At 44.8% G+C, this 27,801-nt stretch overlaps 1 protein-coding gene across 2 annotated transcripts in view; it reads left to right on the top strand.

The window, feature by feature from the left end:
• Positions 1-10,215: 10,215 nt before the first annotated feature.
• LOC309568642 (branched-chain-amino-acid aminotransferase, mitochondrial-like) overlaps positions 10,216-27,801 on the top strand; it is a 67,927-nt gene continuing 50,341 nt past the window's right edge. Inside the window, exon 1 of one of the 2 annotated variants that reach the window (XM_082274371.1) lies at positions 10,216-10,366. In XM_082274371.1, coding sequence (XP_082130497.1) covers positions 10,334-10,366 — 33 coding nt within the window. In that variant the 5' untranslated portion in view covers positions 10,216-10,333. The remainder of the gene's footprint in view (positions 10,367-27,801) is intronic. The other variant, XM_082274372.1, reaches the window with a different exon arrangement.

Below are 27,801 nucleotides of genomic sequence, written 5' to 3'. Positions count from 1 at the left end.
ATCCTATACTTGCCATGTACATCCTTTGTCTGTGCCATCCTTTACCTGCCATGTACATCCTCTGTGTGCCATCCTATACTTGCCATGTACATCCTCTGTCTGTGCCATCCTATACCTTCCATGTACATCCTCTGTCTGTGCCACCCTATACCTGCCATGTACATCCTCTGTGTGCCATCTTATACTTGCCATGTACATCCTCTGTGTGCCATCCTATACTTGCCATGTACATCCTCTGTCTGTGCCATCCATTACCTGCCATGTACATCCTCTGTCTGTGCCATCCTTTACCTGCCATGTACATCCTCTGTGTGCCACCCTGTACTTGCCATGTACATCCTCTGTCTGTGCCATCCTATACCTGCCATGTACATCCTCTATGTGCCATCCTTTACCTGCCATGTACATCCTCTGTGTTCCATCCTATACTTGCCATGTACATCCTCTGTCTGTGCCATCCTATACCTGCCATGTACATCCTCTGTCTGTGCCATCCTTTGCCTGCCATGTACATCCTCTGTGTGCCATCCTTTGCCTGCCATGTACATCCTCTGTGTGCCATCCTTTACCTGCCATGTACATCCTCTGTGTTCCATCCTATACTTGCCTGTACATCCTCTGTCTGTGCCATCCTATACCTGCCATGTACATCCTCTGTCTGTGCCATCCTTTACCTGGCATGTACATCCTCTGTGTGCCATCCTCTGTGTGCCATCCTATACTTGCCATGTACATCCTTTGTCTGTGCCATCCTTTACCTGCCATGTACATCCTCTGTGTGCCATCCTATACTTGCCATGTACATCCTCTGTCTGTGCCATCCTATACCTTCCATGTACATCCTCAGTCTGTGCCATCCTTTACCTGCCATGTACATCCTCTGTGTGCCATCTTATACTTGCCATGTACATCCTCTGTGTGCCATCCTATACTTGCCATGTACATCCTCTGTCTGTGCCATCCATTACCTGCCATGTACATCCTCTGTCTGTGCCATCCTTTACCTGCCATGTACATCCTCTGTGTGCCACCCTATACTTGCCATGTACATCCTCTGTCTGTGCCATCCTATACCTGCCATGTACATCCTCTGTGTGCCATCCTTTACCTGCCATGTACATCCTCTGTGTTCCATCCTATACTTGCCATGTACATCCTCTGTGTGCCATCCTATACTTGCCATGTACATCCTCTGTCTGTGCCATCCTATACCTGCCATGTACATCCTCTGTCTGTGCCATCCTTTACCTGCCATGTACATCCTCTGTGTGCCATCTTATACTTGCCATGTACATCCTCTGTGTGCCATCCTATACTTGCCATGTACATCCTCTGTCTGTGCCATCCATTACCTGCCATGTACATCCTCTGTCTGTGCCATCCTTTACCTGCCATGTACATCCTCTGTGTGCCACCCTATACTTGCCATGTACATCCTCTGTCTGTGCCATCCTATACCTGCAATGTACATCCTCTGTGTGCCATCCTTTACCTGCCATGTACATCCTCTGTGTTCCATCCTATACTTGCCATGTACATCCTCTGTCTGTGCCATCCTATACCTGCCATGTACATCCTCTGTCTGTGCCATCCTTTGCCTGCCATGTACATCCTCTGTGTGCCATCCTTTGCCTGCCATGTACATCCTCTGTGTGCCATCCTTTACCTGCCATGTACATCCTCTGTGTGCCATCCTATACTTGCCATGTACATCCTCTGTCTGTGCCATCCTATACCTGCCATGTACATCCTCTGTCTGTGCCATCCTTTGCCTGCCATGTACATCCTCTGTGTGCCATCCTATACCTGCCATATACATCCTCTGTGTGCCATCCTTTACCTGCCATGTACATCCTCTGTGTGCCATCCTATACTTGCCATGTACATCCTCTGTCTGTGCCATCCTATACCTGCCATGTACATCCTCTGTCTGTGCCATCCTTTACCTGCCATGTACATCCTCTGTGTGCCACCCTATACTTGCCATGTACATCCTCTGTTTGCCATCCTATACTTGCCATGCACATCCTCTGTGTGCCAGTCTATACCTGCCATGTACATCCTCTGTCTGTGCCATCCTTTACCTGCCATGTACATCCTGTGTGTGCCATCCTATACTTGCCATGTACGTCCTCTGTCTGTGCCATTCTATACCTGCCATGTACATCCTCTGTCTGTGCCAACCTTTACCTGTCATGTACATCCTCTGTGTGCCATCCTATACTTGCCATGTACATCCTCTGGCTGTGCCATCCTTTACCTGCCATGTACATCCTCTGTGTGCCATCCTATACCTGCCATGTACATCCTCTGTGTGCCATCCTTTACCTGCCATGTACATCCTCTGTGTGCCATCCTATACTTGCCATGTACATCCTCTGTCTGTGCCATCCTATACCTGCCAGGTACATCCTCTGTCTGTGCCATCCTTTACCTGCCATGTACATCCTCTGTGTGCCATCCTATACCTGCCATGTACATCCTCTGTGTGCCATCCTTTACCTGCCATGTACATCCTCTGTGTGCCATTTTATACTTGCCATGTACATCCTCTGTCTGTGCCATCCTATACCTGCCATGTACATCCTCTGTCTGTGCCATCCTTTACCTGCCATGTACATCCTGTGTGCCATCCTATACTTGCCATGTACATCCTCTGTGTGCCATCCTATACTTGCCATGTACATCCTCTGGCTGTGCCATCCTATACCTGCCATGTACATCCTCTGTCTGTGCCATCCTTTACCTGCCATGTACATCCTCTGTGTGCCACCCCATACTTGCCATGTACATCCTCTGTCTGTGCCATCCTATACCTGCCATGTACATCCTCTGTCTGTGCCATCCTTTGCCTGCCATGTACATCCTCTGTGTACCATCCTATACCTGCCATGTACATCCTCTGTGTGCCATCCTTTACCTGCCATGTACATCCTCTGTGTGCCATCTCATACTTGCCATGTACATCCTCTGTCTGTGCCATCCTATACCTGCCATGTACATCCTCTGTCTGTGCCATCCTTTACCTGACATGTACATCCTCTGTGTGCCATCCTCTGTGTGCCATCCTATACTTGCAATGTACATCCTCTGTCTGTGCCATCCTATACCTGCCATGTACATCCTCTGTCTGTGCCATCCTTTACCCGCCATGTACATCCTCTGTGTGCCACCCTATACTTGCCATGTACATCCTCTGTGTGCCATCCTATACTTGCCATGTACATTCTCTGTGTGCCAGTCTATACCTGCCATGTACATCCTCTGTCTGTGCCATGCTTTACCTGCCATGTACATCCTTTGTATGCCATCATCTATGTGCCATCCTATATCTTTCCTGTGCATCCTCTGTGTGCCATCCTATACCTGTCATGTACATCCTCTTGTGTGCCATCCTATACCTCCCATGTACATTCTGTGTCCATGTGCCCTCCTGTACCTGCCCTGTAAGTCATTTCACTGTGCCATCCTATATCTGTTATGTACATCCTCTGTATGCCATCCTATACCTGTCATGTACATCCTCTGTGTGCCATCCTATACCTGTCATGTACAGCCGCTGTCTCTGTGCCATCCTATACCTGCCACGTTCTCTCTGTTATTTAATAATCCATAGTGTTTTCGTACTGTAATATCTTGTGTTAATGTTTAAACACTGATTTTGTTGGAGGTACCAATAAATATCGCCTTATCGATAATTTGCATTTTTATTCTCGTGGGTGATTGTGTAGGCGGAGCCCCAGTGCACTGCATTGCCCGGGGGCTTATAAGGCTCTTAAAGCGGAGTTCCGGGCACAAAATCGACCTTTTTTTTTGTGCCCATCCGCTTGGTCTCCTTCACCTGAAAAGGAATTGGATAGTTAGGTATATATATATTTTTTTTTACTCACCTTGTAATTGTAGATAGAAAATACTCACCTATTCTCTACTTCCTCCCTCTGTGCCGCGGCTCCGCCGTCACTTCCTGTCTTGCGATGATTCCTGGGAGCTGAACGTCATCGCTCCCAGGAATCAATGCGACGGCACCGGCCCCGCTCGTCACTTCCGGGCGACGCCGCATTCCCTGCTAAACAGCTTCTGGGCATGCCCAGAAGCTGTGGAGGAATGCGGCGCCGTACCGGAAGTGACGAGAGGGGCCGGTGCAGGCGCATTCTGGGAGAAGAAGACACGGAAGAGGACGCAGAAGAGGATCGCGCCGGCTTCAGCTGCCCACAACAGACATGGCAACGCTGGAGAAGAAATTTTATAAGTGAGTATTTCTTCTTGCAGGTAAGTGTGAACCGGGACAGATCAGAGGCTAGCCATTGTGGAATGTACTAGCCCTGACTGTCCCGGGGGTATTTTTATTGAAAAAAAGTTTTCGTGCCCGGAACTCCGCTTTAAGATGGCGCTGGGGTTAAGAACCTTCTATGGCCCTATAAAGCTCTCCTACAGTTACTGCCTGCCTCCTGGAATGTCCTCCATGCTCTTGAGACTGTGCTGGGAGAGACAGCAAACCTTCTGGCAATGGCACATATTAATGTACCATCCTGGAGGAGTTGGACTGTCTGTGCAACCTCTATAGGGTCCAAGTATCACCTCTTGCTTCCAGTAGGGACACTGACCCTAGCCAAATGCAAAACTCGTGAAAAACAGTCAGAAAAGATGAGAAGGGAAAAAATTCAGTGGCCTCCTCCAATAAACCATTCCTGTTTTGGAGGTTGTCTCATTGTTGCCCATCTAGTGCACCCATTGAAACTGGTTAACAACCTCCTCTACTACTTAACTGACCAGATCAATATCCCAGAAGTTTAATTGACTTAATGCTGTACTCTGATTAAAGGGTTCCTTTCCTTTTTTTCAAGCAATATATATATATATATATGAATGTATAATATATGTATAGTACACAGAGATGTGGAAAGCCCCTGAATACTGGTTTATATCAGTGGACTTGTGGCTCCTCCAGTTGGTGAAGAATCCCCGAAGGACACGCTGTGAGGTATTTGCTGAGAGTCAGGCGAGGCCTTGTCTGTCTCCTTGCACTGACATTGCACAGCACACATCTCTCTCCTTCCACATATAACCGACAATAACCCCGCCATATGACACACTTCCCCCGCCTTCTATTCCCATCAGCTGATCACCTGTACGGAGGTGTGGCAGCGGGACTCCTCGTGATTGGCTGGCCTCGCCGCCCTTGTATTGGTGTCGTCTAACAGAGTGGGGTGGGTCTGAGATCGCTCTCTGATTGGATGGGGGTGAGAACGTGGTCGGGGAGTGAGACACGTGGCTGGCTCATTGTTTTTATTGTGTGTGCGGGGGAACCATACTCTGTGGGGGGAACCAAAATAGTGTGACACCGGAGCCATACTCTGTGGGGGGAACCAAAATAGTGTGACACCGGAGCCATACTCTGTGGGGGGAACCAAAACAATGCGACACCGGCGTCCTGCTGCTGCTACTGCATACCGTATATACATTCAGGTGAATGGAGTGTAGATTTGTGTCCTGATTGGAGATTTTTATCTGAATAGAGAGTGTAGGGCATGGGGCACCATGCAGATAGAAGAGGGACTGCTTCCCTGTCTACACTAACTACTGCTTTCCTGAAATCATTGGGGCCTCCAAGTTATAATACTTCAAGTCAATGAGCAAGCATGCAGCAAGTGAGGTCAGAACCCCTGGTCTACATACTTGCATGGTAATGACTCAAAATATATTCAAGCCACAGAAAAAGCATGAGAGTCAGATAAGGAGAGTTTACAAGGGAGGTCAGGTTAGTAATCACAGCCACTATTCTCAGGTGTCCTTGCACAGGGTAGCTGTGCTGTATACCAGGAATCCGCAGTATGTAGAATAATTGAAGTGGCCAGTTCTATAGGAATAGCGGTGTATGATATTGGAGATATAGTAATGTGAGATTGGAGGTAAAGTAAAGTAGTAAATGACATTAGAGGTGGGGGGATGGTATTGCACATATGAAATTGGAGGTAGGGTAGTGTCTGGTATTGGAGGTATAGTAGTTTATGATATGGCAGGTGTAGTAGTATATAGGAGGTATAATAATGCATGAGATGGGAGGTGAAGTAGTGTATGATATGGAAGGTGTAGCATATTGGAGGTATAGTAGTGTATGATATGGGAGGTGTAGTAGTGTATGATATGGGAGGTATAGTTATATATTGGAGGTATAGTAGTGTATGATATGGAAGGTGTAGTAGTATATGGGAGGTATAGTAGTGTATGATATGGGAGGTGTAGTAGTGTAGGATATGGAAGGTGTAGTAGTATATGGGAGGTATAGTAGTGTATGATATGGGAGGTATAGTAGTGTATGATATGGGAGGTGTAGTAGTATATTGGAGGTATAGTAGTGTATGATATGGGAGGTATAGTGGAGGTGTAGTACTGTATGACATGGCAGGTATATTAGTGTATGACATGGCAGGTGTAGTAGTATATTGGACTTATATTAGGGTATAGTAGAGTATATTTGAGGTATAGTAGTTTATGATATGGGAGGTGTAGTAGTATATTGGAGGTATAGTAGTGTATGATATGGTGGGTATAGTCGTATATGGGAGGTATAGTAGTTTATGATATGGGAGGAGTAGCAGTACATTGGAGGTATAGTAGTGTAGGATATGGGAGGTATAGTTGTATATTGGAGGTATAGTAGTGTATGATATTGGAGGAGTAGCAGTATATTGGAGGTGTAGTAGTGTATGATATGGGAGGTATAGCCATATATGGGAGGTGTAGAAGTGTATGATATTGGAGGTATAGTAGTGTATGATATTGGAGGAGTAGCGGTATATTGGAGGTATAGTAGTGTATGATATGGGAGGAGTAGCAGTATATTGGAGGTGTAGTAGTGTATGATATGGGAGGTATAGTAGTATATGATATGGGAGGGATAGTAGTGTATGATTTGGGAGGAGTAGCAGTATATTGGAGGTATAGTAGTATATGATATGGGAGGGATAGTAGTGTATGATATGGAAGGAGTAGCAGTATATTGGAGGTATAGTAGTGTATGATATGGGAGGGATAGTAGTGTATGATATGGAAGGAGTAGCAGTATATTGGAGGTATAGTAGTGTATGATATGGGAGGTATAGTAGTGTATGATATGGGAGGAGTAGCAGTATATTGGAGGTATAGTAGTATATGATATGGGAGGGATAGTAGTGTATGATATGGAAGGAGTAGCAGTATATTGGAGGTATAGTAGTGTATGATATGGGAGGTATAGTCGTAAATGGGAGCTGTAGTAGTGTATGATATAGGAGGTATCGTTGTATATGGGAGGTATAGTTATATATGGCATGTGGAGTAGTGTATGATATGGAAGGTGTAGTAGTATATTGGAGGTATAGTAGTGTATGATATGGGAGGTGTAGTAGTGCATGATATGGGAGGAGTAGCAGTATATTGGAGGTATAGTAGTGTATGAGATGGGAGGTGTAGTAGTGTATGATATGGGAGGTATAGTAGTGTATGATATGGGAGGAGTAGCAGTATATTGGAGGTATAGTAGTGTATGATATAGGAGGTTTAGTCGTATATTGAAGGTATAGTAGTGTATGATATGGGAGGTATAGCCGTATATGGGAGGTATAGTTATATATGGGAGGTATAGTAGTGTATGATATGGAAGGTGTAGTAGTATATGGGAGGTATAGTAGTGTATGATATGGGAGGTATAGTAGTATATGATATGGGAGGTATAGTTATATATGGGAGGTATAGCAGTGTATGATATGGAAGGTGTAGTAGTATATGGGAGGTATAGTAGTGTATGATATGGGAGGTATAGCCGTGTATGATATGGGAGGAGTAGCAGTATATTGGAGGTATAGTAGTGTATGATATGGGAGGTATAGCCGTATATGGGAGGTTTAGTAGTGTATGATATGGTAGGTATAGTAGTGTATGATATGGGAGGTATAGTCGTATTTGAGAGGTATAGTAGTGTATGATATGGGAGGGGTAGTAGTGTATGATATGGGAGGTATAGCAGTGTATGATATGGGAGGTATAGTAGTGTATGATATGGGAGGTGTAGTAGTGTATGATATGGAAGGTGTAGTGTATGATATGGGAGGTGTAGTAGTGTATGATATGGAAGGTGTAGTAGTATATGGGAGGTATAGTAGTGTATGATATGGGAGGGGTAGTAGTGTATGATATGGGAGGTGTAGTAGTATATGGGAGGTATAGTAGTGTATGATATGGGAGGTGTAGTAGTGTATGATGTGGGAGGTGTAGTAGTGTATGATATGGAAGGTGTAGTAGTATATGGGAGGTATAGTAGTGTATGATATGGGAGGTATAGTAGTGTATGATATGGAAGGTGTAGTAGTATATGGGAGGTATAGTAGTGTATGATATGGGAGGGGTAGTAGTATATGGGAGGTATAGTAGTGTATGATATGGGAGGTGTAGTAGTGCATGATATGGGAGGAGTAGCAGTATATTGGAGGTATAGTAGTGTATGAGATGGGAGGTGTAGTAGTGTATGATATGGGAGGTATAATAGTGTGTGATATGGGAGGAGTAGCAGTATATTGGAGGTATAGTAGTGTATGATATAGGAGGTTTATTCGTATATTGAAGGTATAGTAGTGTATGATATGGGAGGAGTAGCAGTATATTGGATGTATAGTAGTGTATGATATGGGAGGTATAGTTATATATGGGAGGTATAGTAGTGTATGATATGGAAGGTGTAGTAGTATATTGGAGGTGTAGTAGTGTACGATATGGAAGGTGTAGTAGTGTATGATATGGGAGGTGTAGTAGTGTATGATATGGAAGGTGTAGTAGTGTATGATATGGGAGGTGTAGTAGTGTATGATATGGGAGGTATAGTTATATATGGGAGGTATAGCAGTGTATGATATGGAAGGTGTAGTAGTATATGGGAGGTATAGTAGTGTATGATATGGGAGGTGTAGTAGTGTATGATATGGTAGGTATAGTAGTGTATGATATGGGAGGTATAGTCGTATTTGAGAGGTATAGTAGTGTATGATATGGGAGGGGTAGTAGTGTATGATATGGGAGGTATAGTAGTGTATGATATGGAAGGTGTAGTAGTATATGGGAGGTATAGTAGTGTATGATATGGGAGGTGTAGTAGTGTATGATATGGAAGGTGTAGTAGTATATGGGAGGTATAGTAGTGTATGATATGGGAGGTGTAGTAGTGTATGATATGGAAGGTGTAGTAGTATATGGGAGGTATAGTAGTGTATGATATGGGAGGGGTAGTAGTGTATGATATGGGAGGTGTAGTAGTATATGGGAGGTATAGTAGTGTATGATATGGGAGGTGTAGTAGTGTATGATATGGAAGGTGTAGTAGTATATGGGAGGTATAGTAGTGTATGATATGGGAGGGGTAGTAGTGTATGATATGGGAGGTGTAGTAGTATATGGGAGGTATAGTAGTGTATGATATGGGAGGGGTAGTAGTGTATGATATGGGAGGTATAGTAGTGTATGATATGGGAGGTGTAGTAGTGTATGATATGGAAGGTGTAGTAGTATATGGGAGGTATAGTAGTGTATGATATGGGAGGTGTAGTAGTATATGGGAGGTATAGTAGTGTATGATATGGGAGGTGTAGTAGTATATGGGAGGTATAGTAGTGTATGATATGGGAGGTGTAGTAGTGTATGATATGGAAGGTGTAGTAGTATATGGGAGGTATAGTAGTGTATGATATGGGAGGTGTAGTAGTATATGGGAGGTATAGTAGTGTATGATATGGGAGGTGTAGTAGTATATGGGAGGTATAGTAGTGTATGATATGGGAGGTGTAGTAGTGTATGATATGGAAGGTGTAGTAGTATATGGGAGGTATAGTAGTGTATGATATGGGAGGTGTAGTAGTGTAGGATATGAAAGGTGTAGTAGTGTATGATATGGAAGGTGTAGTAGTATATGGGAGGTATAGTAGTGTATGATATGGGAGGTGTAGTAGTGTATGATATGGGAGGTGTAGTAGTGTATGATATGGAAGGTGTAGTAGTGTATGATATGGGAGGTATAGTAGTGTATGATATGGGAGGTGTAGTAGTATATGGAAGGTCTAGGTGTGTATGATATGGAAAGTATCTCTATCTATACTCTGTGTGGATGTAAGATTCCAGTAGTAAGTATCAGTCTAGCAGTGTGGAGGTGTGTGGTGTGGTGAGGGGGATGAGGAGGAGATGTCGGTAGACTTGTATGGTTGGGTTGGTCAGGCTCCGCCCGCTCTCTCTGTCTCCTCTCTCTCTCAGAGGCGGGTAGGAACCTTCAGAGCGGCGGAACTAGAAGTCATTCGGAGGATACACACTGAGCATGGCAGCTGGGGCGGCTTTATCCGGGGTGAGGGTGAGTGTACGGACCCGGGGGAGGGAGGCATACGCTATAGTTATAGACATACACTGTTATCTGTCTGTATATCTGCCTTCTCTATCTATGGATGTATTCATCCCCACACATGTGTATGTATGTATCTATCTATGGATCTCTATGCATCTTTCTCTCTATCTATGAATCTCTCTTCTCTATGTATGTATGTATGTATGTATGTATTTCTCTATGCATCTATCTATGGATCTCTCCCTATGTATGTATGTATGTATGTATCTATGAATCTCTCTTCTCTATGTATGTATTTCTCTATGAATGTATGTATCTATGGATCTCTCCTCTGTATGTATGTATTTATGGATCTCTCTCTATGTATGTATCTATGGATCTATCTTCTCTATGTATGTATTTATGGATCTCTCTCTATGTATGTATCTATGGATCTATCTTCTCTATGTATGTATCTATGGATCTATCTTCTCTATGTATGTATTTATGGATCTCTCTATGTATGTATCTATGGATCTATCTTCTCTATGTTTGTATCTATGGATCTATCTTCTCTATGTATGTATTTATGGATCTCTCTATGTATGTATCTATGGATCTATCTTCTCTATGTTTGTATCTATGGATCTCTCTCTATGTATGTATCTATGGATCTATGGATCTCTCCCTATGTATGGATCTATGGATCTCTCTTCTCTTGTTTGCATAAATGGATCTCTCTTCTCTATGTATGTATCTATGGATCTCTCTCTATGTATGTATCTATGGATCTATCTTCTCTATGTATGTATTTATGGATCTCTCTCTATGTATGTATCTGTGGATCTCTCTCTATGTATGTATCTATGGATCTATCTTCTCTATGTATGTATCTATGGATCTATCTTCTCTATGTATGTATTTATGGATCTCTCTATGTATGTATCTATGGATCTATCTTCTCTATGTTTGTATCTATGGATCTCTCTCTATGTATGTATCTATGGATCTATGGATCTCTCCCTATGTATGGATCTATGGATCTCTCTTCTCTTGTTTGCATAAATGGATCTCTCTTCTCTATGTATGTATCTATGGATCTCTCTCTATGTATGTATCTATGGATCTATCTTCTCTATGTATGTATTTATGGATCTCTCTCTATGTATGTATCTGTGGATCTCTCTCTATGTATGTATCTATGGATCGCTCTCTATGGATCTATGGATCTCTCCCTATGTATGGATCTATGGATCTCTCCCTATGTATGGATCTCTCCCTATGTATGGATCTATGGATCTCTCCCTATGTATGGATCTATCTTTCTGGATCTCTCCCTATGTATGCATCTATGTATGTACCTCTCTTCTTCTCTGTCCTCTTTTTGACAGACCACCCGGACCATTCTAACCCTTCCAAACTGTACCGACCCGAACCATTCCGCTCAGTGGAAATGAGGCATTAGAGCAATTGTTAGGATACAATTAATCTGATCACTTTCCCCCAATGTCATCTCATAAGCTGATCGATATATAATTTTATTCAGGAATAAATAATCTGATATTGTGGATCAGTTGATAAGATTTTGCCCTGGCCAGTCTTCTCACACTGATGGAATCCAATCATAAGGGAACGTATAGCCATCCAGTTGTTTGCCAATTCAATGGATTTGGTTGGATCACCCAACAATCGGATAATAAAATCATGGTGTGTATGACCACCATAACACTCCCCACACAATTTACATTCTCTGTTAGTTTAACCAACAACTATGAGGTGCCTGTTTCTGCCTGGCAGGGTATTTCAGGTCGGTCCAAAGTGGATTGTATAGAGATTGGCCAGTTTACTGTATATAGTCAACCTATAGCCACTAGCAGTAATCATTGTGGTGTTCTGCCGGTCATGAAGGCTCCCCGTGCAACCTCCCCCCCCCCCCCCCTTCCGGCAGAACACAATAGCACTGCGGGAGGCATTCCCCAATTTGAGTGATTTTATTTCCTTCCACCTATGGTGGGAAGAGAGTCAATCAAATCATCTATGGGCTGCATAACCGATCTCAAAGAAATGTGATGAGATCACTGTGCTGTAGTCCTTTGTTTTCTTCCTCCAGCTCCATATCAGGAGGTCCATAACTCCTGAGCTTTTTTTTCACAAAATGCTTAACCCCCTTCCCCCCCCCCCCCACCTCACTGCACCGCACCGCTACGTAGTCATCAGGATGTCTAATTGTCAATGTACATTGTAACAGTTGTGTGCCCATCAGTCTGTAGCTTGGACTAATTGGTTCCTAAATTTGAAGGAAATTTGACGTAAAATAAAAGTCATCACATTTTAACAGGAATGTTTTAAAAGTGTATTTTCACTTTTGCAGCCAGATTGGCATAACACCTACTTTGTTTGTTTCATGCCCCCATTCACATAGCATCATTCTTTTTTTAATTGCTGCTTAAATTTTACTTTATTATAATTACCCCTGTCTGTACTGTGCTGGCAGATTTCATTATCATTTTTAAACTGGATTTGAACACGGTCTACCCTAACAAAGGGTTAAGGCGACCATACATGTATTGAATGCCGGCTGATTCAGCAGGGACTGGATGAATTTTCATCCATGTATGGGCTGGCTGCTTGTACAGAAGTTGGTCTAACAATTGACTTCTACACAACCAGCCTGTCAGGTTTTTTCCCTATCAGTGTACAGTATTCTGATTGTAGGGAAGGCTCCCCATGGCCTCCCCCTGCTGGCAGAACACAATAGCACAGCAGGAGGGATTTCCATATCAACTCTGACTGTGTTGATGGGGAAATCAAGTGATCTTATTTGCTTCAAACCATAGTGGAAGGAAAGAAAATCGCGTAATCTATGGTCTGATTAACTGGTGATTTCACTCCTCCCTTATCATTTCTCTGTCAACACATCACAGATGAATATACATTCCAGTGTAAAACTTCAGGCCACACTACCTGTCATTGTTATAAATAAAAGCTTGTCATTCTACACAGTCAGAGACTTCCCCAAGGTCATCTTCTGAAGGGCCAGGTGATGTCACAGCTTTCAGACAACAATGTGTAGTGCTCATTATCATGGCACTACATACTATTAACATACTACAGACTCAGATAGACTCAAAGCAAATTGAAAGAGGAACTAAACCCACCTATCCTTGAGGCTAGGTTCACAATTATGCAAATTGAATGCGGCTTTCCCTGTCTCCAATTAGCATGACAGGAGAGTGTGATCAGCTCTCAGTGCAGCGTGTTCCCACCCCTTCTGGGGCGGTCGCAGTCTAGATTTGGAAAGGGTCTTGTGCATCTTTTGGCTCCGAATCGAGTGCAATTCAGGCAGAGATTCGGACCTGATTCACACTGGATTCAGTGAACAGGGACACACCAGAGCAACCGCTGTGAGCCTTGGCCGCTGCATGTGTGAACCCAGCCTTATAGAGGTGCACCGAATAGAAATTTTGGTGCTGAAACCAAAAAAGACAGTTTAAAAAAAAAAAAAATATACATATATATATTTCATATAATTTTATTATATTTGACTTTTTAATTAATTTTAAGAATTTAAATAAATATGAATGTATTGTCAGCCATTATCGGCACCTTTAACGCAAGAAAAATGCATCCCTTTAAATGCTATGTATGTCTTCACACGGGTCTGCCGTGCTTCAGTTGTGGTGTTAAAAATCTTGCTTGCTGCATTTCTGGTTAGTAACAAAAAAAATGCACCAAAAATGCATCTCCCTGTTGAAATTATTTGAAAGCGCAGCAAGAATGCATCAATAACGTACCTGTTACGTTTTTAATGCGATTTTTGGGTCACATGACCTAGGAAAAACACACCATAAGCACAGTAAAATTGTGCCAAAATTGCAGCAAGATCATGTGCGTTTTCAGTGCCATTATTGGCAAAATGCCAAAAACACCATGTTCTGCCGCCAAAATTTTGGTGCATCTCTAATCCTTTACAGTAAAGGAAGGTGCCATCTTGGCCTGTGCAGTTGCTTTGGTGCTGCACATGTGACCTGCTATGACACCAACCATTGGAGGGCTTGAAAGTTTGGATGAAAGCTGATCTAAGCACACAGGCAACATTGACAGTCATCACTAGAGGCATGCCTTAAATGTAAGGGCCATTCACACTATCATGGCATGTTAGTGTGCATTATGGCATTCATCAATGTGAGCTGCATCAAGGCAGCTCATTCAAAATGAATTGGCTGCTATCACTCTAAAATGCACAAAAACGGTGCGTTCACTATGCCTGGCACTGTATGGCGTAACTGTGTGTTGTCCTGCCCTGCACATCTGTCTAAAAGGCGGGTTGAGGGTGCGATTCAGAAAGAATGGGACAGCATTGCACCAGTGCACATGGTGTTTGCTGCCATGCATTGAATGCGTGTATTGAACATGGTGTGTGCTGCCATGCATTGCATGCGTGTATTGCACATGGTGTGTGCTGCCTTGCATTGCATGCGTGTATTGCACATGGTGTGTGCTGCCTTGCATTGCATGCGTGTATTGCACATGGTGTGTGCTGCCTTGCATTGCATGCGTGTATTGCACATGGTGTGTGCTGCCTTGCATTGCATGCGTGTATTGCACATGGTGTGTGCTGCTTTGCATTGCATGCGTGTATTGCACATGGTGTGTGCTGCTTTGCATTGCATGCGTGTATTGCACATGGTGTGTGCTGCTATGCATTGCATGCGTGTATTGCACATGGTGTGTGCTGCCTTGCATTGCATGCGTGTATTGCACATGGTGTGTGCTGCTATGCATTGCATGCGTGTATTGCACATGGTGTGTGCTGCCATGCATTTCATACGTGTATTGCACATGGTGTGTGCTGCTATGCATTGCATGCGTGTATTGCACATGGTGTGTGCTGCCATGCATTTCATACGTGTATTGCACATGGTGTGTGCTGCTATGCATTGCATGCGTGTATTGCACATGGTGTGTGCTGCCTTGCATTGCATGCGTGTATTGCACATGGTGTGTGCTGCCATGCATTGCATGCGTGTATTGCACATGGTGTGTGCTGCCATGCATTGCATGCGTGTATTGCACATGGTGTGTGCTGCCATGCATTGCATGCGTGTATTGCACATGGTGTGTGCTGCCATGCCATACACACAATGCATAGCATTGCATTGCCGTAATGCTCCAGTGTGAATGGAACTTGTTTTGGGAAACCAGTAAATTGGTGAGTTTAGTCCTGCTATAACTGTGTGCACATGCTTGAAGATTGTTTGTTTTTTAATGCTATCCATTGCCTTCAGAATAGATATCCAGCCCAAAACGCTTTTTAAAAACTTTTCTGAATCAGCCATCCTGTGTGAACAGGACACTCGGGGTAGAGAAGGATCGGCGATCATGTGACCGCTGTCACATGATCAGAAGTCAGCCCTGCCGGTTACTCATCTTATCCCCGAATGGAGAGCTGTATTGGAAAGCTCAGTCTTTGTGCTGTGAGCACATAAATGTCTGCTGATCAGCGACTCATTTGTTCAGCATATGGGTGTTAAAGCCCACCCTTCAACCACTGCACAAATGTGCTGGGTGGTTGTGAAGGGGTTAAGGATACCCCCCCCCCATTTATACACTTAATTTTCGATGTTTCCCACCGTGATAACATGTCTCGTTCATACTCCATGAGCAACAATCTGAAAAGTTTTATTACTAAATTGATCACACCACCTGACTAGTGGATTCCGCTCAAGTTTGCCGTTGGCAATGGATAGGCCGACATGCAAAGCGTGTTTTTCCAGTTCTGAAATCAAAGCTCGCTGGCTGCTTTACCATAGAAGGGAAAATACAGAACCGAAAGCCCTTAGAAATCCTCAACTCATTATTATTATAAACCCGTATATTATTACTACAGCTTATAATGAACAACATGGGAGTCACCATAGTAAAGATACAGGGGATGCCGATGACAATGTGACACTGTGCACATAGGAAACAAACAGTGCATGGCCAATAGTGGGAAACCTGTCATGACAAACTAGAGGCTGCTGAAATTAAAATGCCACTTTCCTGACGTGTGCTGATCCTCTGGCTTTAGTACTTCCTGAACTACTAATCTGGAACATGCATTCTGAAAAGGACTTTACTGATCTGCATGCTTGGTCCTGGGCAGATACAGCCAGGCTTAGAAGCTTGTCTTTTGAGGGAGTTCCGCAGTGGCAGTCACCATATTTCTCTGAGTACAGCTTTCCTTAAAGCAGAATTTCACACTCTCAGGGCCAGTTCACACCATGTGCAGTGCAGAAAAGCATGGAAAGTAGGTTATGGGTACCAATGGCATCATTCACACCAGCGCAGTGCATTCCAGTGCTCTCCTGTTCCAGAAAAAAAGTGCAACATGCTGCATTTTTCATGCACAGGACTGTACTGGAACGCACTAAAAAAACATCAAAAAAGCACTGGACCCTAGTACAGGGGAAAAAGAAGAAATAAAGCATCTGGAAATGCGTCACAAATGCACTGGAATGCATCCAAAAAGTGTTAACTCACATGCAGGACGGATCTGGCGCACATTCTTGTGGTGTGAACAGGCCCTCGGTCAACATTGACTATTAATCCTTATGCTGCTAGCTTTAGTAAAGCGATAGGAAAATATATCAAACGTTTTACATTTCTTTGGTTACTTCCTGGTTTCTATGGCTAGGCAAATGTCATACATTCCAGGAGTCTTCAGGAGGGGTTTTCTCAGCTAAGCACACCCTCATGCCTGAGCTAAGGGTAGCTGGATTTCAGGAAGTAAATGCTACAAGAATCATCTGCCTTTACTCAAGATGGCCACAGCCAGAAATTCAGAGTGTTTTTTTTTTGTTAGCAAAATAAAGCTTGGAGACGTGAATGGATGGGTGAGTTTGCCTTGATTTTTTTTAAAAAACAAGTTAAATAGCGTGTTTTGTTTGTGGTGCTCAGATGCAGTGTAGTTCCACTTTAAATGGTGGAGGAGTAGGCAGTACTAATTCCATATTGGATAATTGTGCTTTAAAATGAGATGCGTGACACAAGTAACATTCATTTTGTTTAATTGAGTATAAAGAGGACAGTTTACATTCATATATTTGTAATTTTTGTTTTTTTAGTTAGGTGCAAATAATAGGAGCATTTATAAAAATATCTATATCTATAGCACAAGTTGTATCTTGTTCAGCAGAGTTCTTTCCAGCTTTGTCACATACACCCGGTGTTAGTTCTACTGATGCTGGAGGCAAAACTGCAGACTAGTGCAAAGAAAGAGGAGGTGTTGTCCAAATCATTCATCCAGATTGCAGACTTCATTTTTTAATGCATGAAAAGGAATGACACCTGGTCTCCTAAAATCAGCATTTCATTTATAAATCTCGCAGTAGAGGTGTGATGTTAAAGTAAGTTGTATAGGAGGCGCCATGTCATCCCTTCAGCGTTTCTGTAAACAGCTTCTAATGGCGCTTTGCCACTGCATGGTACCGCATGGTACGTGTTTGAACGGTTTGGTACAGCGGCGCTTTTCCACTACATGGTACGGCTCGCTTAAACAGTACCAGCTCGGTTGGGGTTCCAAGCGGCTGTACCTATACCATATCCCACAATCCTTTGCATGCAGCCTTGATTGTTTGTCACTACTAGCTAGGGATGCACCGATCCGATATTCGGATCGGAAATCAGCCCGATCCGGACAAAATAGCTGGATCGGAGATCGGTAAAGTTCAGCCGTCCCACGGGCCGATCCGGTTTTTGCTGAGTAACGGCTCAGCCATCCCTTACTGGGTGCAGTAGTAGCATGGGATGGGAGCCGCTACTTCCTGTATAGGTCTGGCTCACAGGTGGAGTGATATCAGATGCACTCCGCCTGTGAATGGAGGAGCCACACACATGAAGCAGCGGTTTTGCAGCCGCTTGCTTTGTGTGTAGCTCCGGATCGGTTCCGTATCGGTATCAGCGATTTCACCTCGCCAGGTATCGGTATCGGCTCCAAAAAAGCCGGATCGGTGCATCCCTACTACTAGCCACCGATTGGTCAGAGAATCTTTGTAATCCCACCCACTTACTACTTTAGTGGAAAAGTAAACCGAGCCGAGTGGAGCCTATACAGTGCTGAAACGTGCCGACTCGTACCACGCAGTGGAAAAGCAAACCGAGCCGAGCTGGGCCAAGCAGTGCCGAGTGGAGCCGAGCCGGTACTCGTAGTGGAAAAGCGCCATAGTGTTGCTGTATCCCCATATATCCACTGCAAATAATGACTTTCAGAAAGTCAACATTTGCATATGCTTTGGCACCATATCTCAGGCTTAAGGCCGTACACACGATACGAAAATCGGAAGGGAAATTTCGTCCGAAGAACGATCTGTCGAATTTCGGATTGTTAGGATAGTGCCTCGACAGCCGATTACGATTTTCGGACGACAAAAATTGGATGTGCAGGCTATAAAATTCTTATCGTACGTCAACACAATGTCCGATTTTCGTTTTAAACAGTACAGTTTTCGCCTGAAAAAAATTGTAAGAGCAAGACTAGGCATGCTCAGAAACGAAAGAACACGTACGGGAATTTTCGTATGAAAGTAATCTCTTCACTTTTGATTGGAAACTAGCATGCAACAAAAATCGGACGAAAGATCGTTCGATAATCTGATCGTGTGTACGAGGCTTTAGGGTCCTTTCACATGGGCTTTCCGCTCGGCGGACTCCATTTTGCTCAGCCGGGGATCAATCTGCCAATCCCCACTGAGCAGGCTGATGACAAGTCTGTCTCCGCCTACTTTGCAGAGACAGAGCTGTCAGAGCCCCCCTCCCCTCTATGGGAGATCAGATGAAAACTGACTCATCAAATCATTTGTAGAGCTTTCAACAAGCTTTGTTGAAGCCTTTAAAGTACCATTCAGCTCCAGTTTGTAAATGTTGAACACAGATCCTAATAGGAGTGTTGCTTGCCACTTTAAACAAGCTGCCAGCAGGCTTCAGAACTTCTCGAAGCTTGTTGAAAACATACTGAAGCCTGCTAGCAGCTTGTTTAAAGTGGCAATCAACACTCCTATTAGGATCTGTGTTTCACATTTACATATTGGAGCTGAATGGCACTTTAAAAGCCTCAACAAAGCTTGCTGAAAGCTCTGCAAATGCTTTGTCAAAGCTTGCTGTTCACACTGCTCTTATACAAGGTGAAGACTATGTGAAACATGCCTTATGGTATGTATACACCATGCATTCAGTAGGTTTGTACAGTTGCTGTGTGGCACATCTTGTCCTTCTACATGTATTAGAAATTACCTTGATTTGTGCATATATTACACATATGAATGCTGACATCTACAAAAACTAGGCAGGGCACGTTTTTTTGTTGGCATAGTAAAATATCAGGGCTGTGTACACATCACACATTCGGTGGTACGAGGACACATCAAAGATAGACAGATGCAGTCATTTTGCTTTCTCTCCTAGTTGTACATTGACAGCTTAGGAGACTCAGGCTCCATTCACACTTGTGAATGGGGCCATAACTGATGACATGTAGGAGACCCAGCAGGGTTCCTGGTAATTAGCTGCAGGCAGCAGCCCTATTGAAAGCAATGGGGGGTTGATAGCTCCTGCAGCCTATTGCAGACATATGCAGATTATTGCTTCATGGGCCTTAATGAAAACCATTATTAGGCCTAGGTTTACACTGAATGCGGGTTTGAAATTGTGCAAGTTTCGCTGAACTCGCACGATTTCAAACCGACTTTTCAGTCCGTCCTGAGAGACATCTTGAGGGTTCCTGCACAGATGTCTATTGAAATTGTCCCCGAAGTTGCCAAAGTAGTGCAGAACTACTTTTGGGAATCAGTGCGGCGCCACAAAGTCGGTGTCACACTGATTTGGATGGTGCCGCTGGCAGCGATTTGACATGTCAAATCGCCCCAATGTGAACGGGGGCCCAATAATACTATTAAATATTAAACCTTATACTGATAGCCACCTCAAATATTATTATGGCTTAAAGTGGTTCTAAAGGCTCAAGGTTTTGTTTTGTACCCTAATGCAGTCTGCTAAGGTAATAAACCTTCTAGGTGCAGCTTGCCCCCCCCCCCCTTTACTTACCTGAGCCCCATTTTGATCTAGCGATGTTCATGAGAGCAGCAGCTCTCCCAGTGAACCAATGCCAAGAGAGCGGGGGTGAGGTGAGCTGCGCTCTGTGTGTCCATTCACACACAGAGTGCGGCTCGGGAGCAAGCCTGTTTGAGTGCTCCTATAGGAAGCGGCTTGCTATTGGGGGAACTCGACAGGGGGGAGGAGCCAGGACCGCTGGCGGGGGACCCAAAAAGAAGAGGATCAGGGCTGCTCTGTGCAAAACTATTGCACAGAGCAGGCAAGTTTACCATGCTTGTTGTTTTTTGCAAAAACAAAAATCTTTCTTTTAGAATCACTTTAAAGCGGAGTTCCGCCTTCCCCTCCAAAAATTAAAAGTCAGCAGCTACACATACTGTAGCTGCTGACTTTTAATATTAGGACACTTACCTGTCCTGGAGTCCAGCGATTTCGGCACCGCAGCTGATGTTTCCATCGGCTGTCGGGTGCTGACGCCACCATTGCCGGTAAGGGAACCCAGCAGTGAAGCCTTGCGGCTTCGCGGCCGTGTCCCTACTGCGCATGCGCGAAGCATGCTGTGCATTTTTTTTTGGCTCGGCGGTGGGGGAAGGAGGAGGGGGCCGAACTTCCGGGACGGCCGTGGCGCCGTGTCCCGGAAGTGGGGAAGGGTACCTGTCAAAAACAGGTACCCATTCCCCCCCTCCCCCCTGAAAGGTGCCAAATGTGGCACCGGAGGAGGGGAGGAAGTAAAAGAGCAGAAGTTCCACTTTTGGGTGGAACTCCGCTTTAAGGCCATCCATATAGAGTACATGATTCCCCCATCAACACAGACGGTGCTGACAGGGTAATCAGCAATTGTCTTGTACTGGCAGGGGCAGGCGGGGAAGCCCCCCCTTCCCCCCGCTGGGAGAAGAAATTTGCTGATTCCCCTGAATCAGAAGACAGTGATTATCGCTAGTAGCTATAGCAACTGCCAACGACAATCGTAAGAGAATCCACCAAGCTAATTGTAGCCAAGTTTATCGATCAACTTGGTACATTCAGCCTGCCCATTAACGGTTCAGATCTTGTCTGGTTCCTGCTGAGTAATGCAAGATATTGGTAAAAGCACGGAAGTATGAGCAACTTGTTGGGTATTTACAAGATTGCCTTCTACCTCTCAGGAAAGACAAAGGGTTTCCTGCTGTTGCCTTCATTAGTATGGTAAAGCCAAATGTTGCGCAATATAACTAAGATGGTCTCTGTCTTCAGGGACAGATGAATAGGTAGAGGCCAGGTAATAGGCCAGTGTTGTGTTCATGGTGTCATATGGCTTTGGTATGCTAAGCAGGTCAACTGATTTCCTGAGGTCTAGGCAAGATTTCTGGAGATAAAGTTTAACAAACATGGGCATTTTTAAAGCAAGCTGGAGACGCCATGACTCCGAACACTGGGGACACATAGTGGGGTCATTTATAAAAACTGGAGTGTGCAAAGTCCTCTGCACTCTGCAGCTCTGCATGGAAACCAATCGGCTTCCAGGTTTCCAAAGCAAGCAAAGTCCTTTCTTGTATTAACCGAGGCATAGACTCCAGAGAGAGATATCATTTTGCCCCTGTACAAATCATTAGTAAGACCTCATCTGGAATATGCAGTTCAGTTTTGGGCACCAGTTCTCAAAAAGGATATCGGGGAACTGGAGAAAGTGCAGAGAAGGGCAACCAAACTGATAAGAGGCATGGAGGAGCAAAGCTATGAGAAATGATTAGAGGAACTGAATTCTCTGTTGGAAAGAGGAGATAAGGGGGGATATGATCAACATGTATAAGTACATAAGGGGTCCATATAGTGAACTTGGTTTTGAGTTATTTACTTTAAGGTCAACACAGAGGATAAGGGAGCACTCTTTACATCTAGAGGAAAAGAGATTTTGTCTCCAAATACGGAAAGGTTTCTTCACAGTAAGAGCTGTGAAAATGTGGAATAGACTCCCTCCAGAGGTGGTTCTGGCTAGCTCATTAGATCACTTTAAAAAAAAGCCTGGATTCTTTCCTAGGTGTACATATTATAAATGGGTACTAATATTCATAGGTAAAGTTTATCCAAGGAATATCCGATTGCCTCTTGGGGGGGATCGGGAAGGATTTTTTTCCCCTGCTGGAGCCAATTGGATCATGCTTTGCTGGGGTTTTTCACCTTCCTCTGGATAAACTGCGGGTATAGGATTGTGTATATGGGATTGTATTGTTTGGGTTTTCTTTACTGTTTTTTGGTTTTTATTGGTTGAGCCAGATGGACTTGTCTTTTTTTTCAAAAACAGTATCTCCCCTGCGCTCAAAGGTATGCTGAAAGGTGAATGGTCTTTTTAGCACAGATAAGGCGGTCTTGCTGCCCCATCAGGACCCAGGGTATCCAAAAACACAGAAAGACAACAACAAGAAAAGGGCGCACCGACCTTGCGCATTACCACTAAAAGGTTTATTAAAATCGAAATGGGTAGCGTACATTATACTCACAAATGTAAGATGTATACATGCATGTAGGAAATAGGTACCAATCGCCTCCAGAACACTTCTCTGCTGCTGGATAGCGTGATGACGTCCACAAAGACCTGGCTTTTCTTATGCGTTTCGAGGGAGAACCCTCTTCCTCAGAGCCAAAATCGCCACAGCCAATGGCTGTGAGACCCGTAAAAGAGTGGAGAGAAGAGCTGCAGACGTGCAAAGCGCTGGATCGAATGAGGGCTCAGGTAAGTATTGGGGGGTGGGGGTGAGGAACCAAAATCCATGCCCAAACATTTTTTACCCTAATGCAAAGAATGCAATAGGGTAAAAAAAAATGTTTAGGCTTTAGAACCACTTTAAAGTGAATCTGAAGCCAACATTTTTTTTTAAAGTGGTCATTAACTCCCTTGGATGAATTGTACCTATAGGTAAGTCTATAATAAGGCTCACCTATAGGTATGGTAAATATCTCCTAAACATGCACCGTTTTGGGGATATTTACTTTAGATGCACATGGTGACGTCACGGTATAAAACAAAAAGTGTAGCGCACTGGTAACAGTGAATATCTGTAAAGAAGTTCATTTTAAAATTTCATTGGAGTACAAAGCAAAGATCATAAGCATCAGATGCGTCAATGGAAGGTGCAAACAGTAGACCAATCGTGAAACACCGTCACCACCAGAGAGAGTGAACACTCACCAGATGATGTTGCTACCATTACAGTAGCACAAGAGCCTTATACGTAACAAGCCAGGAATATCTCTGGATGCCAACGGAAGGAATGAACCTCAGCTAAAACACCACACCAGTATCCAGCTAAAGTAACTCAAACAAAGCCCAGAAATGGAATCACCATGTAGTATGTTTATTAAGGCACATCATTTACATCAAGTTGAAACAGCAAAAATGATATAAAACTCAGAACGCTGCTGGCGACCCGGAATCGCACAGCAGCAGGGACGTCAAATGCCAAAAGAGTGCACTGATGCGTTTCGTCCTAATTTACGTGGTCACAGGGTCACAGGTATGCTTTTCCTTCAGAGCCCTGTGCCGTAAACAGTGACTTTCCCGTGCACATGTGCAGGAGTGATGTCACCGCAGCTCGGCCATTGATACGGCCGAAGCCCAGAAGGAAGACCGGTGAAATGGAAGCACCTGCGGTGGTGACAGTGCGCTGCTGGAGGGCTTAGTTTTCAGATAAGTCTATCATAATGCGCTAGTATGCCATGCATACTAGCACATGATGACTTAAAGCAGAGTTTCACCCAAAAAGGGAAGCTCCGCTTGTTTGACTCCCCCCCCCCCCCCCCCCTGCCACATTTGGCACCTTTTGCCTTTTGGGGAGAGCGGCTAGCTGGTTTTTACAGGTACCAGCTTCCACTTCTGGCTAACTTCATCGCTGGAAAACTCATTTGGAAGTTTTCTCCCGCCTCCTCCTTCCCCCGCCGCTGGGCCATTCAAAAAATGCAGTGTGCTTCGCGCATGCACAGTAAGGGAATCCACTGTAAAGCCGCAAGGCTTCATTGCAGGTTTCCCCATAGCCGAGATTAGGTGCGGCGCCCGAGAACCGAAGTGTGAAGACCCCGCTGGATTCGTGGACAGGTAAGTGTTCTAATATTATATTTTTTTTTTTTGCAATTTACTCCTGCTTTAAGCTGCTCATACACTGTGTAAGATTTCCTGCCTGCTGTTAGTATGCAATGCATGCTAGCACATTATGCCTTTGCCATACCACTTTGAGCCTAGGTTCACACTATTGCGATACGGGAACCAGCCTGATTCCAGTGCGGGTTTCCGCATCGCATCTCCCTCGCAGAACCGCTGTGGGTGTCAATACAAAGTGAACTGTGAATTCATACAGGAATTGGATCGCATAGGTGTGAATATCGATGCAATTTGATTCCAATGCCAGTTCAGCCATACAAACTGTATGGCTGAATTTGCATTGCACAGACATCGCACAGCAATGCGGTGCGAATCACATGTGATGTCTGACATTGCAGTAGTGTGAACCCAGGCTGAGAGGAATAGTTTTTTGTTTGTTATAAAATGTTGTAATTTTTGTAATAGATACGTTTTTTCCTGCACTGATGAGCACTGATGAGGCCGCACTGGCAGGCACTGATGGGGTGGCACTAATATGCAGCACTGATGGGCACTGATAGGCGGCACTGATAGGCTGCACTGGTGGGCAATAATGGGCACTGATAGATGGCAATGATGGGCACTGGTGGGCAGCACTGATGGATGACAATGGTGGGCAGCACTGATAGGGCACCACTGGCAGGCTCCCTGAGCCCTGATTGCCATCCCTGGTGGTCATGGGTGGGCATCCCTGGTGGTCATGGGTGGGCATCCCTGGTGGCCATGGGTGGGCATCCCTGGTGGGTCTAGTGGCACCCCCCCAGGGTCTGCACTGGTAATCAGTGCTCTGATTACCAGTGCAGACCCCCCCCCCCCCCCTGTGAGGAGAGCCGCGGATCGGCTCTCTACTCGTGCCTGTCAGGCACAAACTGAGGAAAGCCGATCAATGGCTCTTCCTATTTACTAAATGTGACCAGCTGTGATTGGACACAGCTGGTCACATGGTAATGAGCCTACGCCGACAGCGGGTCAGGATAATGTAACCACCTTCCGGCCGTCAATTGCCTATAGGGCGGGCGGGAAGTGGTTAAAATGGTTTTATTTAAACATGTAATTGGCATGTTAATGAAGGGGTCAGGGAGGAACCAAGCAACATGCTTAAAGAGGAAGTAAACTCTTCCTTTTTTTTTTTTTTTCCTTCCCTGCAAAGCAAATGCATAATGTGCTAGTGTGCATCGCATACTAGCACATTATGTGACACCTACCTGCAAATGAAGACTGTGTTGTCCCCTCTGGTGGTCGCATCCATCTTTACCCATCTTCCTTCTGGGTCTGCGGACTCTGGCTGTATTACTGGCTGGAGCCGCGTGACGTCACTCCTGCGCATGCACGCGGGAGCCGCCGGTCATGGCACAGGAGGCCATTTCTTCAGAGCAAATGCACCGATGACATCATCGGCTGCATGCAACGTAAATATCTACTAAATAGTGCAAGTTTAGGAGACATTTGCAGTACCTATAGGTAAGCCTTATTGAAGACTTACCTTACCTATAGGTACAAGTTCTAAAGGTGGGTTTACAACCACTTTAAGAGGCTGGAGAGGGAAGTGTTTACAACAGGCCAACATGAGAGCGTGCACTATGAGGACTTCACCTGTGTAGTGATATATAGTAAAATGAGCAAAGTGAAGGCAACGGAGAGCTGCAGAGTTTGAACGGTGGTGCCGTCTTGCTATAAAATAGTTGGATTAATACTGCAGCATGCTAATAGGAGGCTTATTGATGTGGAGTTCCACCCAAAAGTGTAACTTCCGCTTTAAATACTGCTGACCCCCTGACATGCCAGATTTGGCATGTCATTTTTTTTTTTGGGGGGAGCGGGCACCTAGATTTGACAGGTACCCGCTCCTACTTCTGCTCTGGCTGCCTAGGCGGCAACAAGCAAAAGTTCTCCTCTCCCTCCCTGCAATCTTCTGGGACATGTCACAGGCCCCAGAAGACTGCCCGGCCATTTACAACACGCAGAGCGACTCGCGCACAACGCTGTGAAGCCGCAAGCTGTCACAGCGGGTTGCCCACACTAGAGATGCTGGCGCTGCCGAGATCAGAGAAAGTGGAGCGAGGCTTCGGGCGGCCGCATCGCTGGATCGTGGGACAGGTGAGTGTGTGTTTATACCAAGGCAGCAGCTACACTGCCGACTTTTAATAAACAGAAAAATGAGTGGAAATCCGCTTTAAGTATTTGTGAATGTGTCACATGTCCGCTCTGTGCTTTCTTTTCACCAACAGGCTTATTCTAACAATCCCCTCCAGTGATAGGGAATGAAAGGTAATTGGCCGATATATGAAATGTATGGGACTTCTAGCACCGATCCCATGATCCCATCTACACTGACTACTTCCAGTCTCCTAAAGCCGCTTTTACCTGTGCTTTTTTTTTTTTTTTTTTATCCAAGCCATAAAATTCTTAATCGGCTTAGGGATTGCCAGCAACGGCACCGATTCACACTGAGGAGCGGGTTTGAAATCATTCAGCTGAACACACACGATTTCAAACTCGCATGTCAGTGCGACTTGGGGGGCGATTTGACAGAAAGCTGTGCAGGTTCAGGCACAGATGTCTATTAACCACTTGCCGACTGCCTAACGACGATTTACATCGGCGGTCAGCCCCTCACAGGCAAAGTGACGTAGATCTACGCCGCTAGCCTGTGAGGGTCTAGAGAGCAAGCGCGCGCCCCCGGAGGCGCACTCCCGCGTGGTCACGTACCCCCCCACGCGTGTGACCGGCGGACCCGATGTCCGCCGGTCACTCTGCGATCGCCGCTGCAGAGGGAGAAAGTCAGGCGGCTAGTGTAAACAAGCCGCCTGTCATTCTCCCTGTGTAGAAACTGATCACACGGTTCTACTATGTAGGACCATTGATCACTGTTCCTACACCTCAAGCCACAGCCAATCACAGTTATGCCCCATACACACATGCAGATTATCTGCAGACTTTTGTCTGCAGACTTACCAAAACCATATAATATGAGGTCAAACCTAAACACTTTCAATTTGTATGCAATCCGGCAGGCCCTTGCACTACATAGAAAAGGTAAGTCTGCAGACAAAAGTCTGCAGATAATCTGCACGTGTGTATGGGGCATTAGAATCACGCTCCTAGGGACACACACAGCCCCTCCCTCTCAAAAAAAAAAGTTAACCCCTTCACTGCCAGTGTAATTTTACAGTAACAGTGCATATGTATAGCACTGATTACTGTAGAAATGTCACTGGTAACCCCAAAAGTGTCAAAAATGTCAGTCAAGGGTCCGATCTGTCCG

Source organism: Pelophylax lessonae (assembly GCF_965119305.1).
Source record: "Pelophylax lessonae genome assembly, chromosome: 12".
Taxonomy (NCBI): domain Eukaryota; kingdom Metazoa; phylum Chordata; class Amphibia; order Anura; family Ranidae; genus Pelophylax; species Pelophylax lessonae.
Note: the sequence above shows the minus strand (reverse complement) of the source record. Positions and strands in the feature narration are given on the sequence as shown.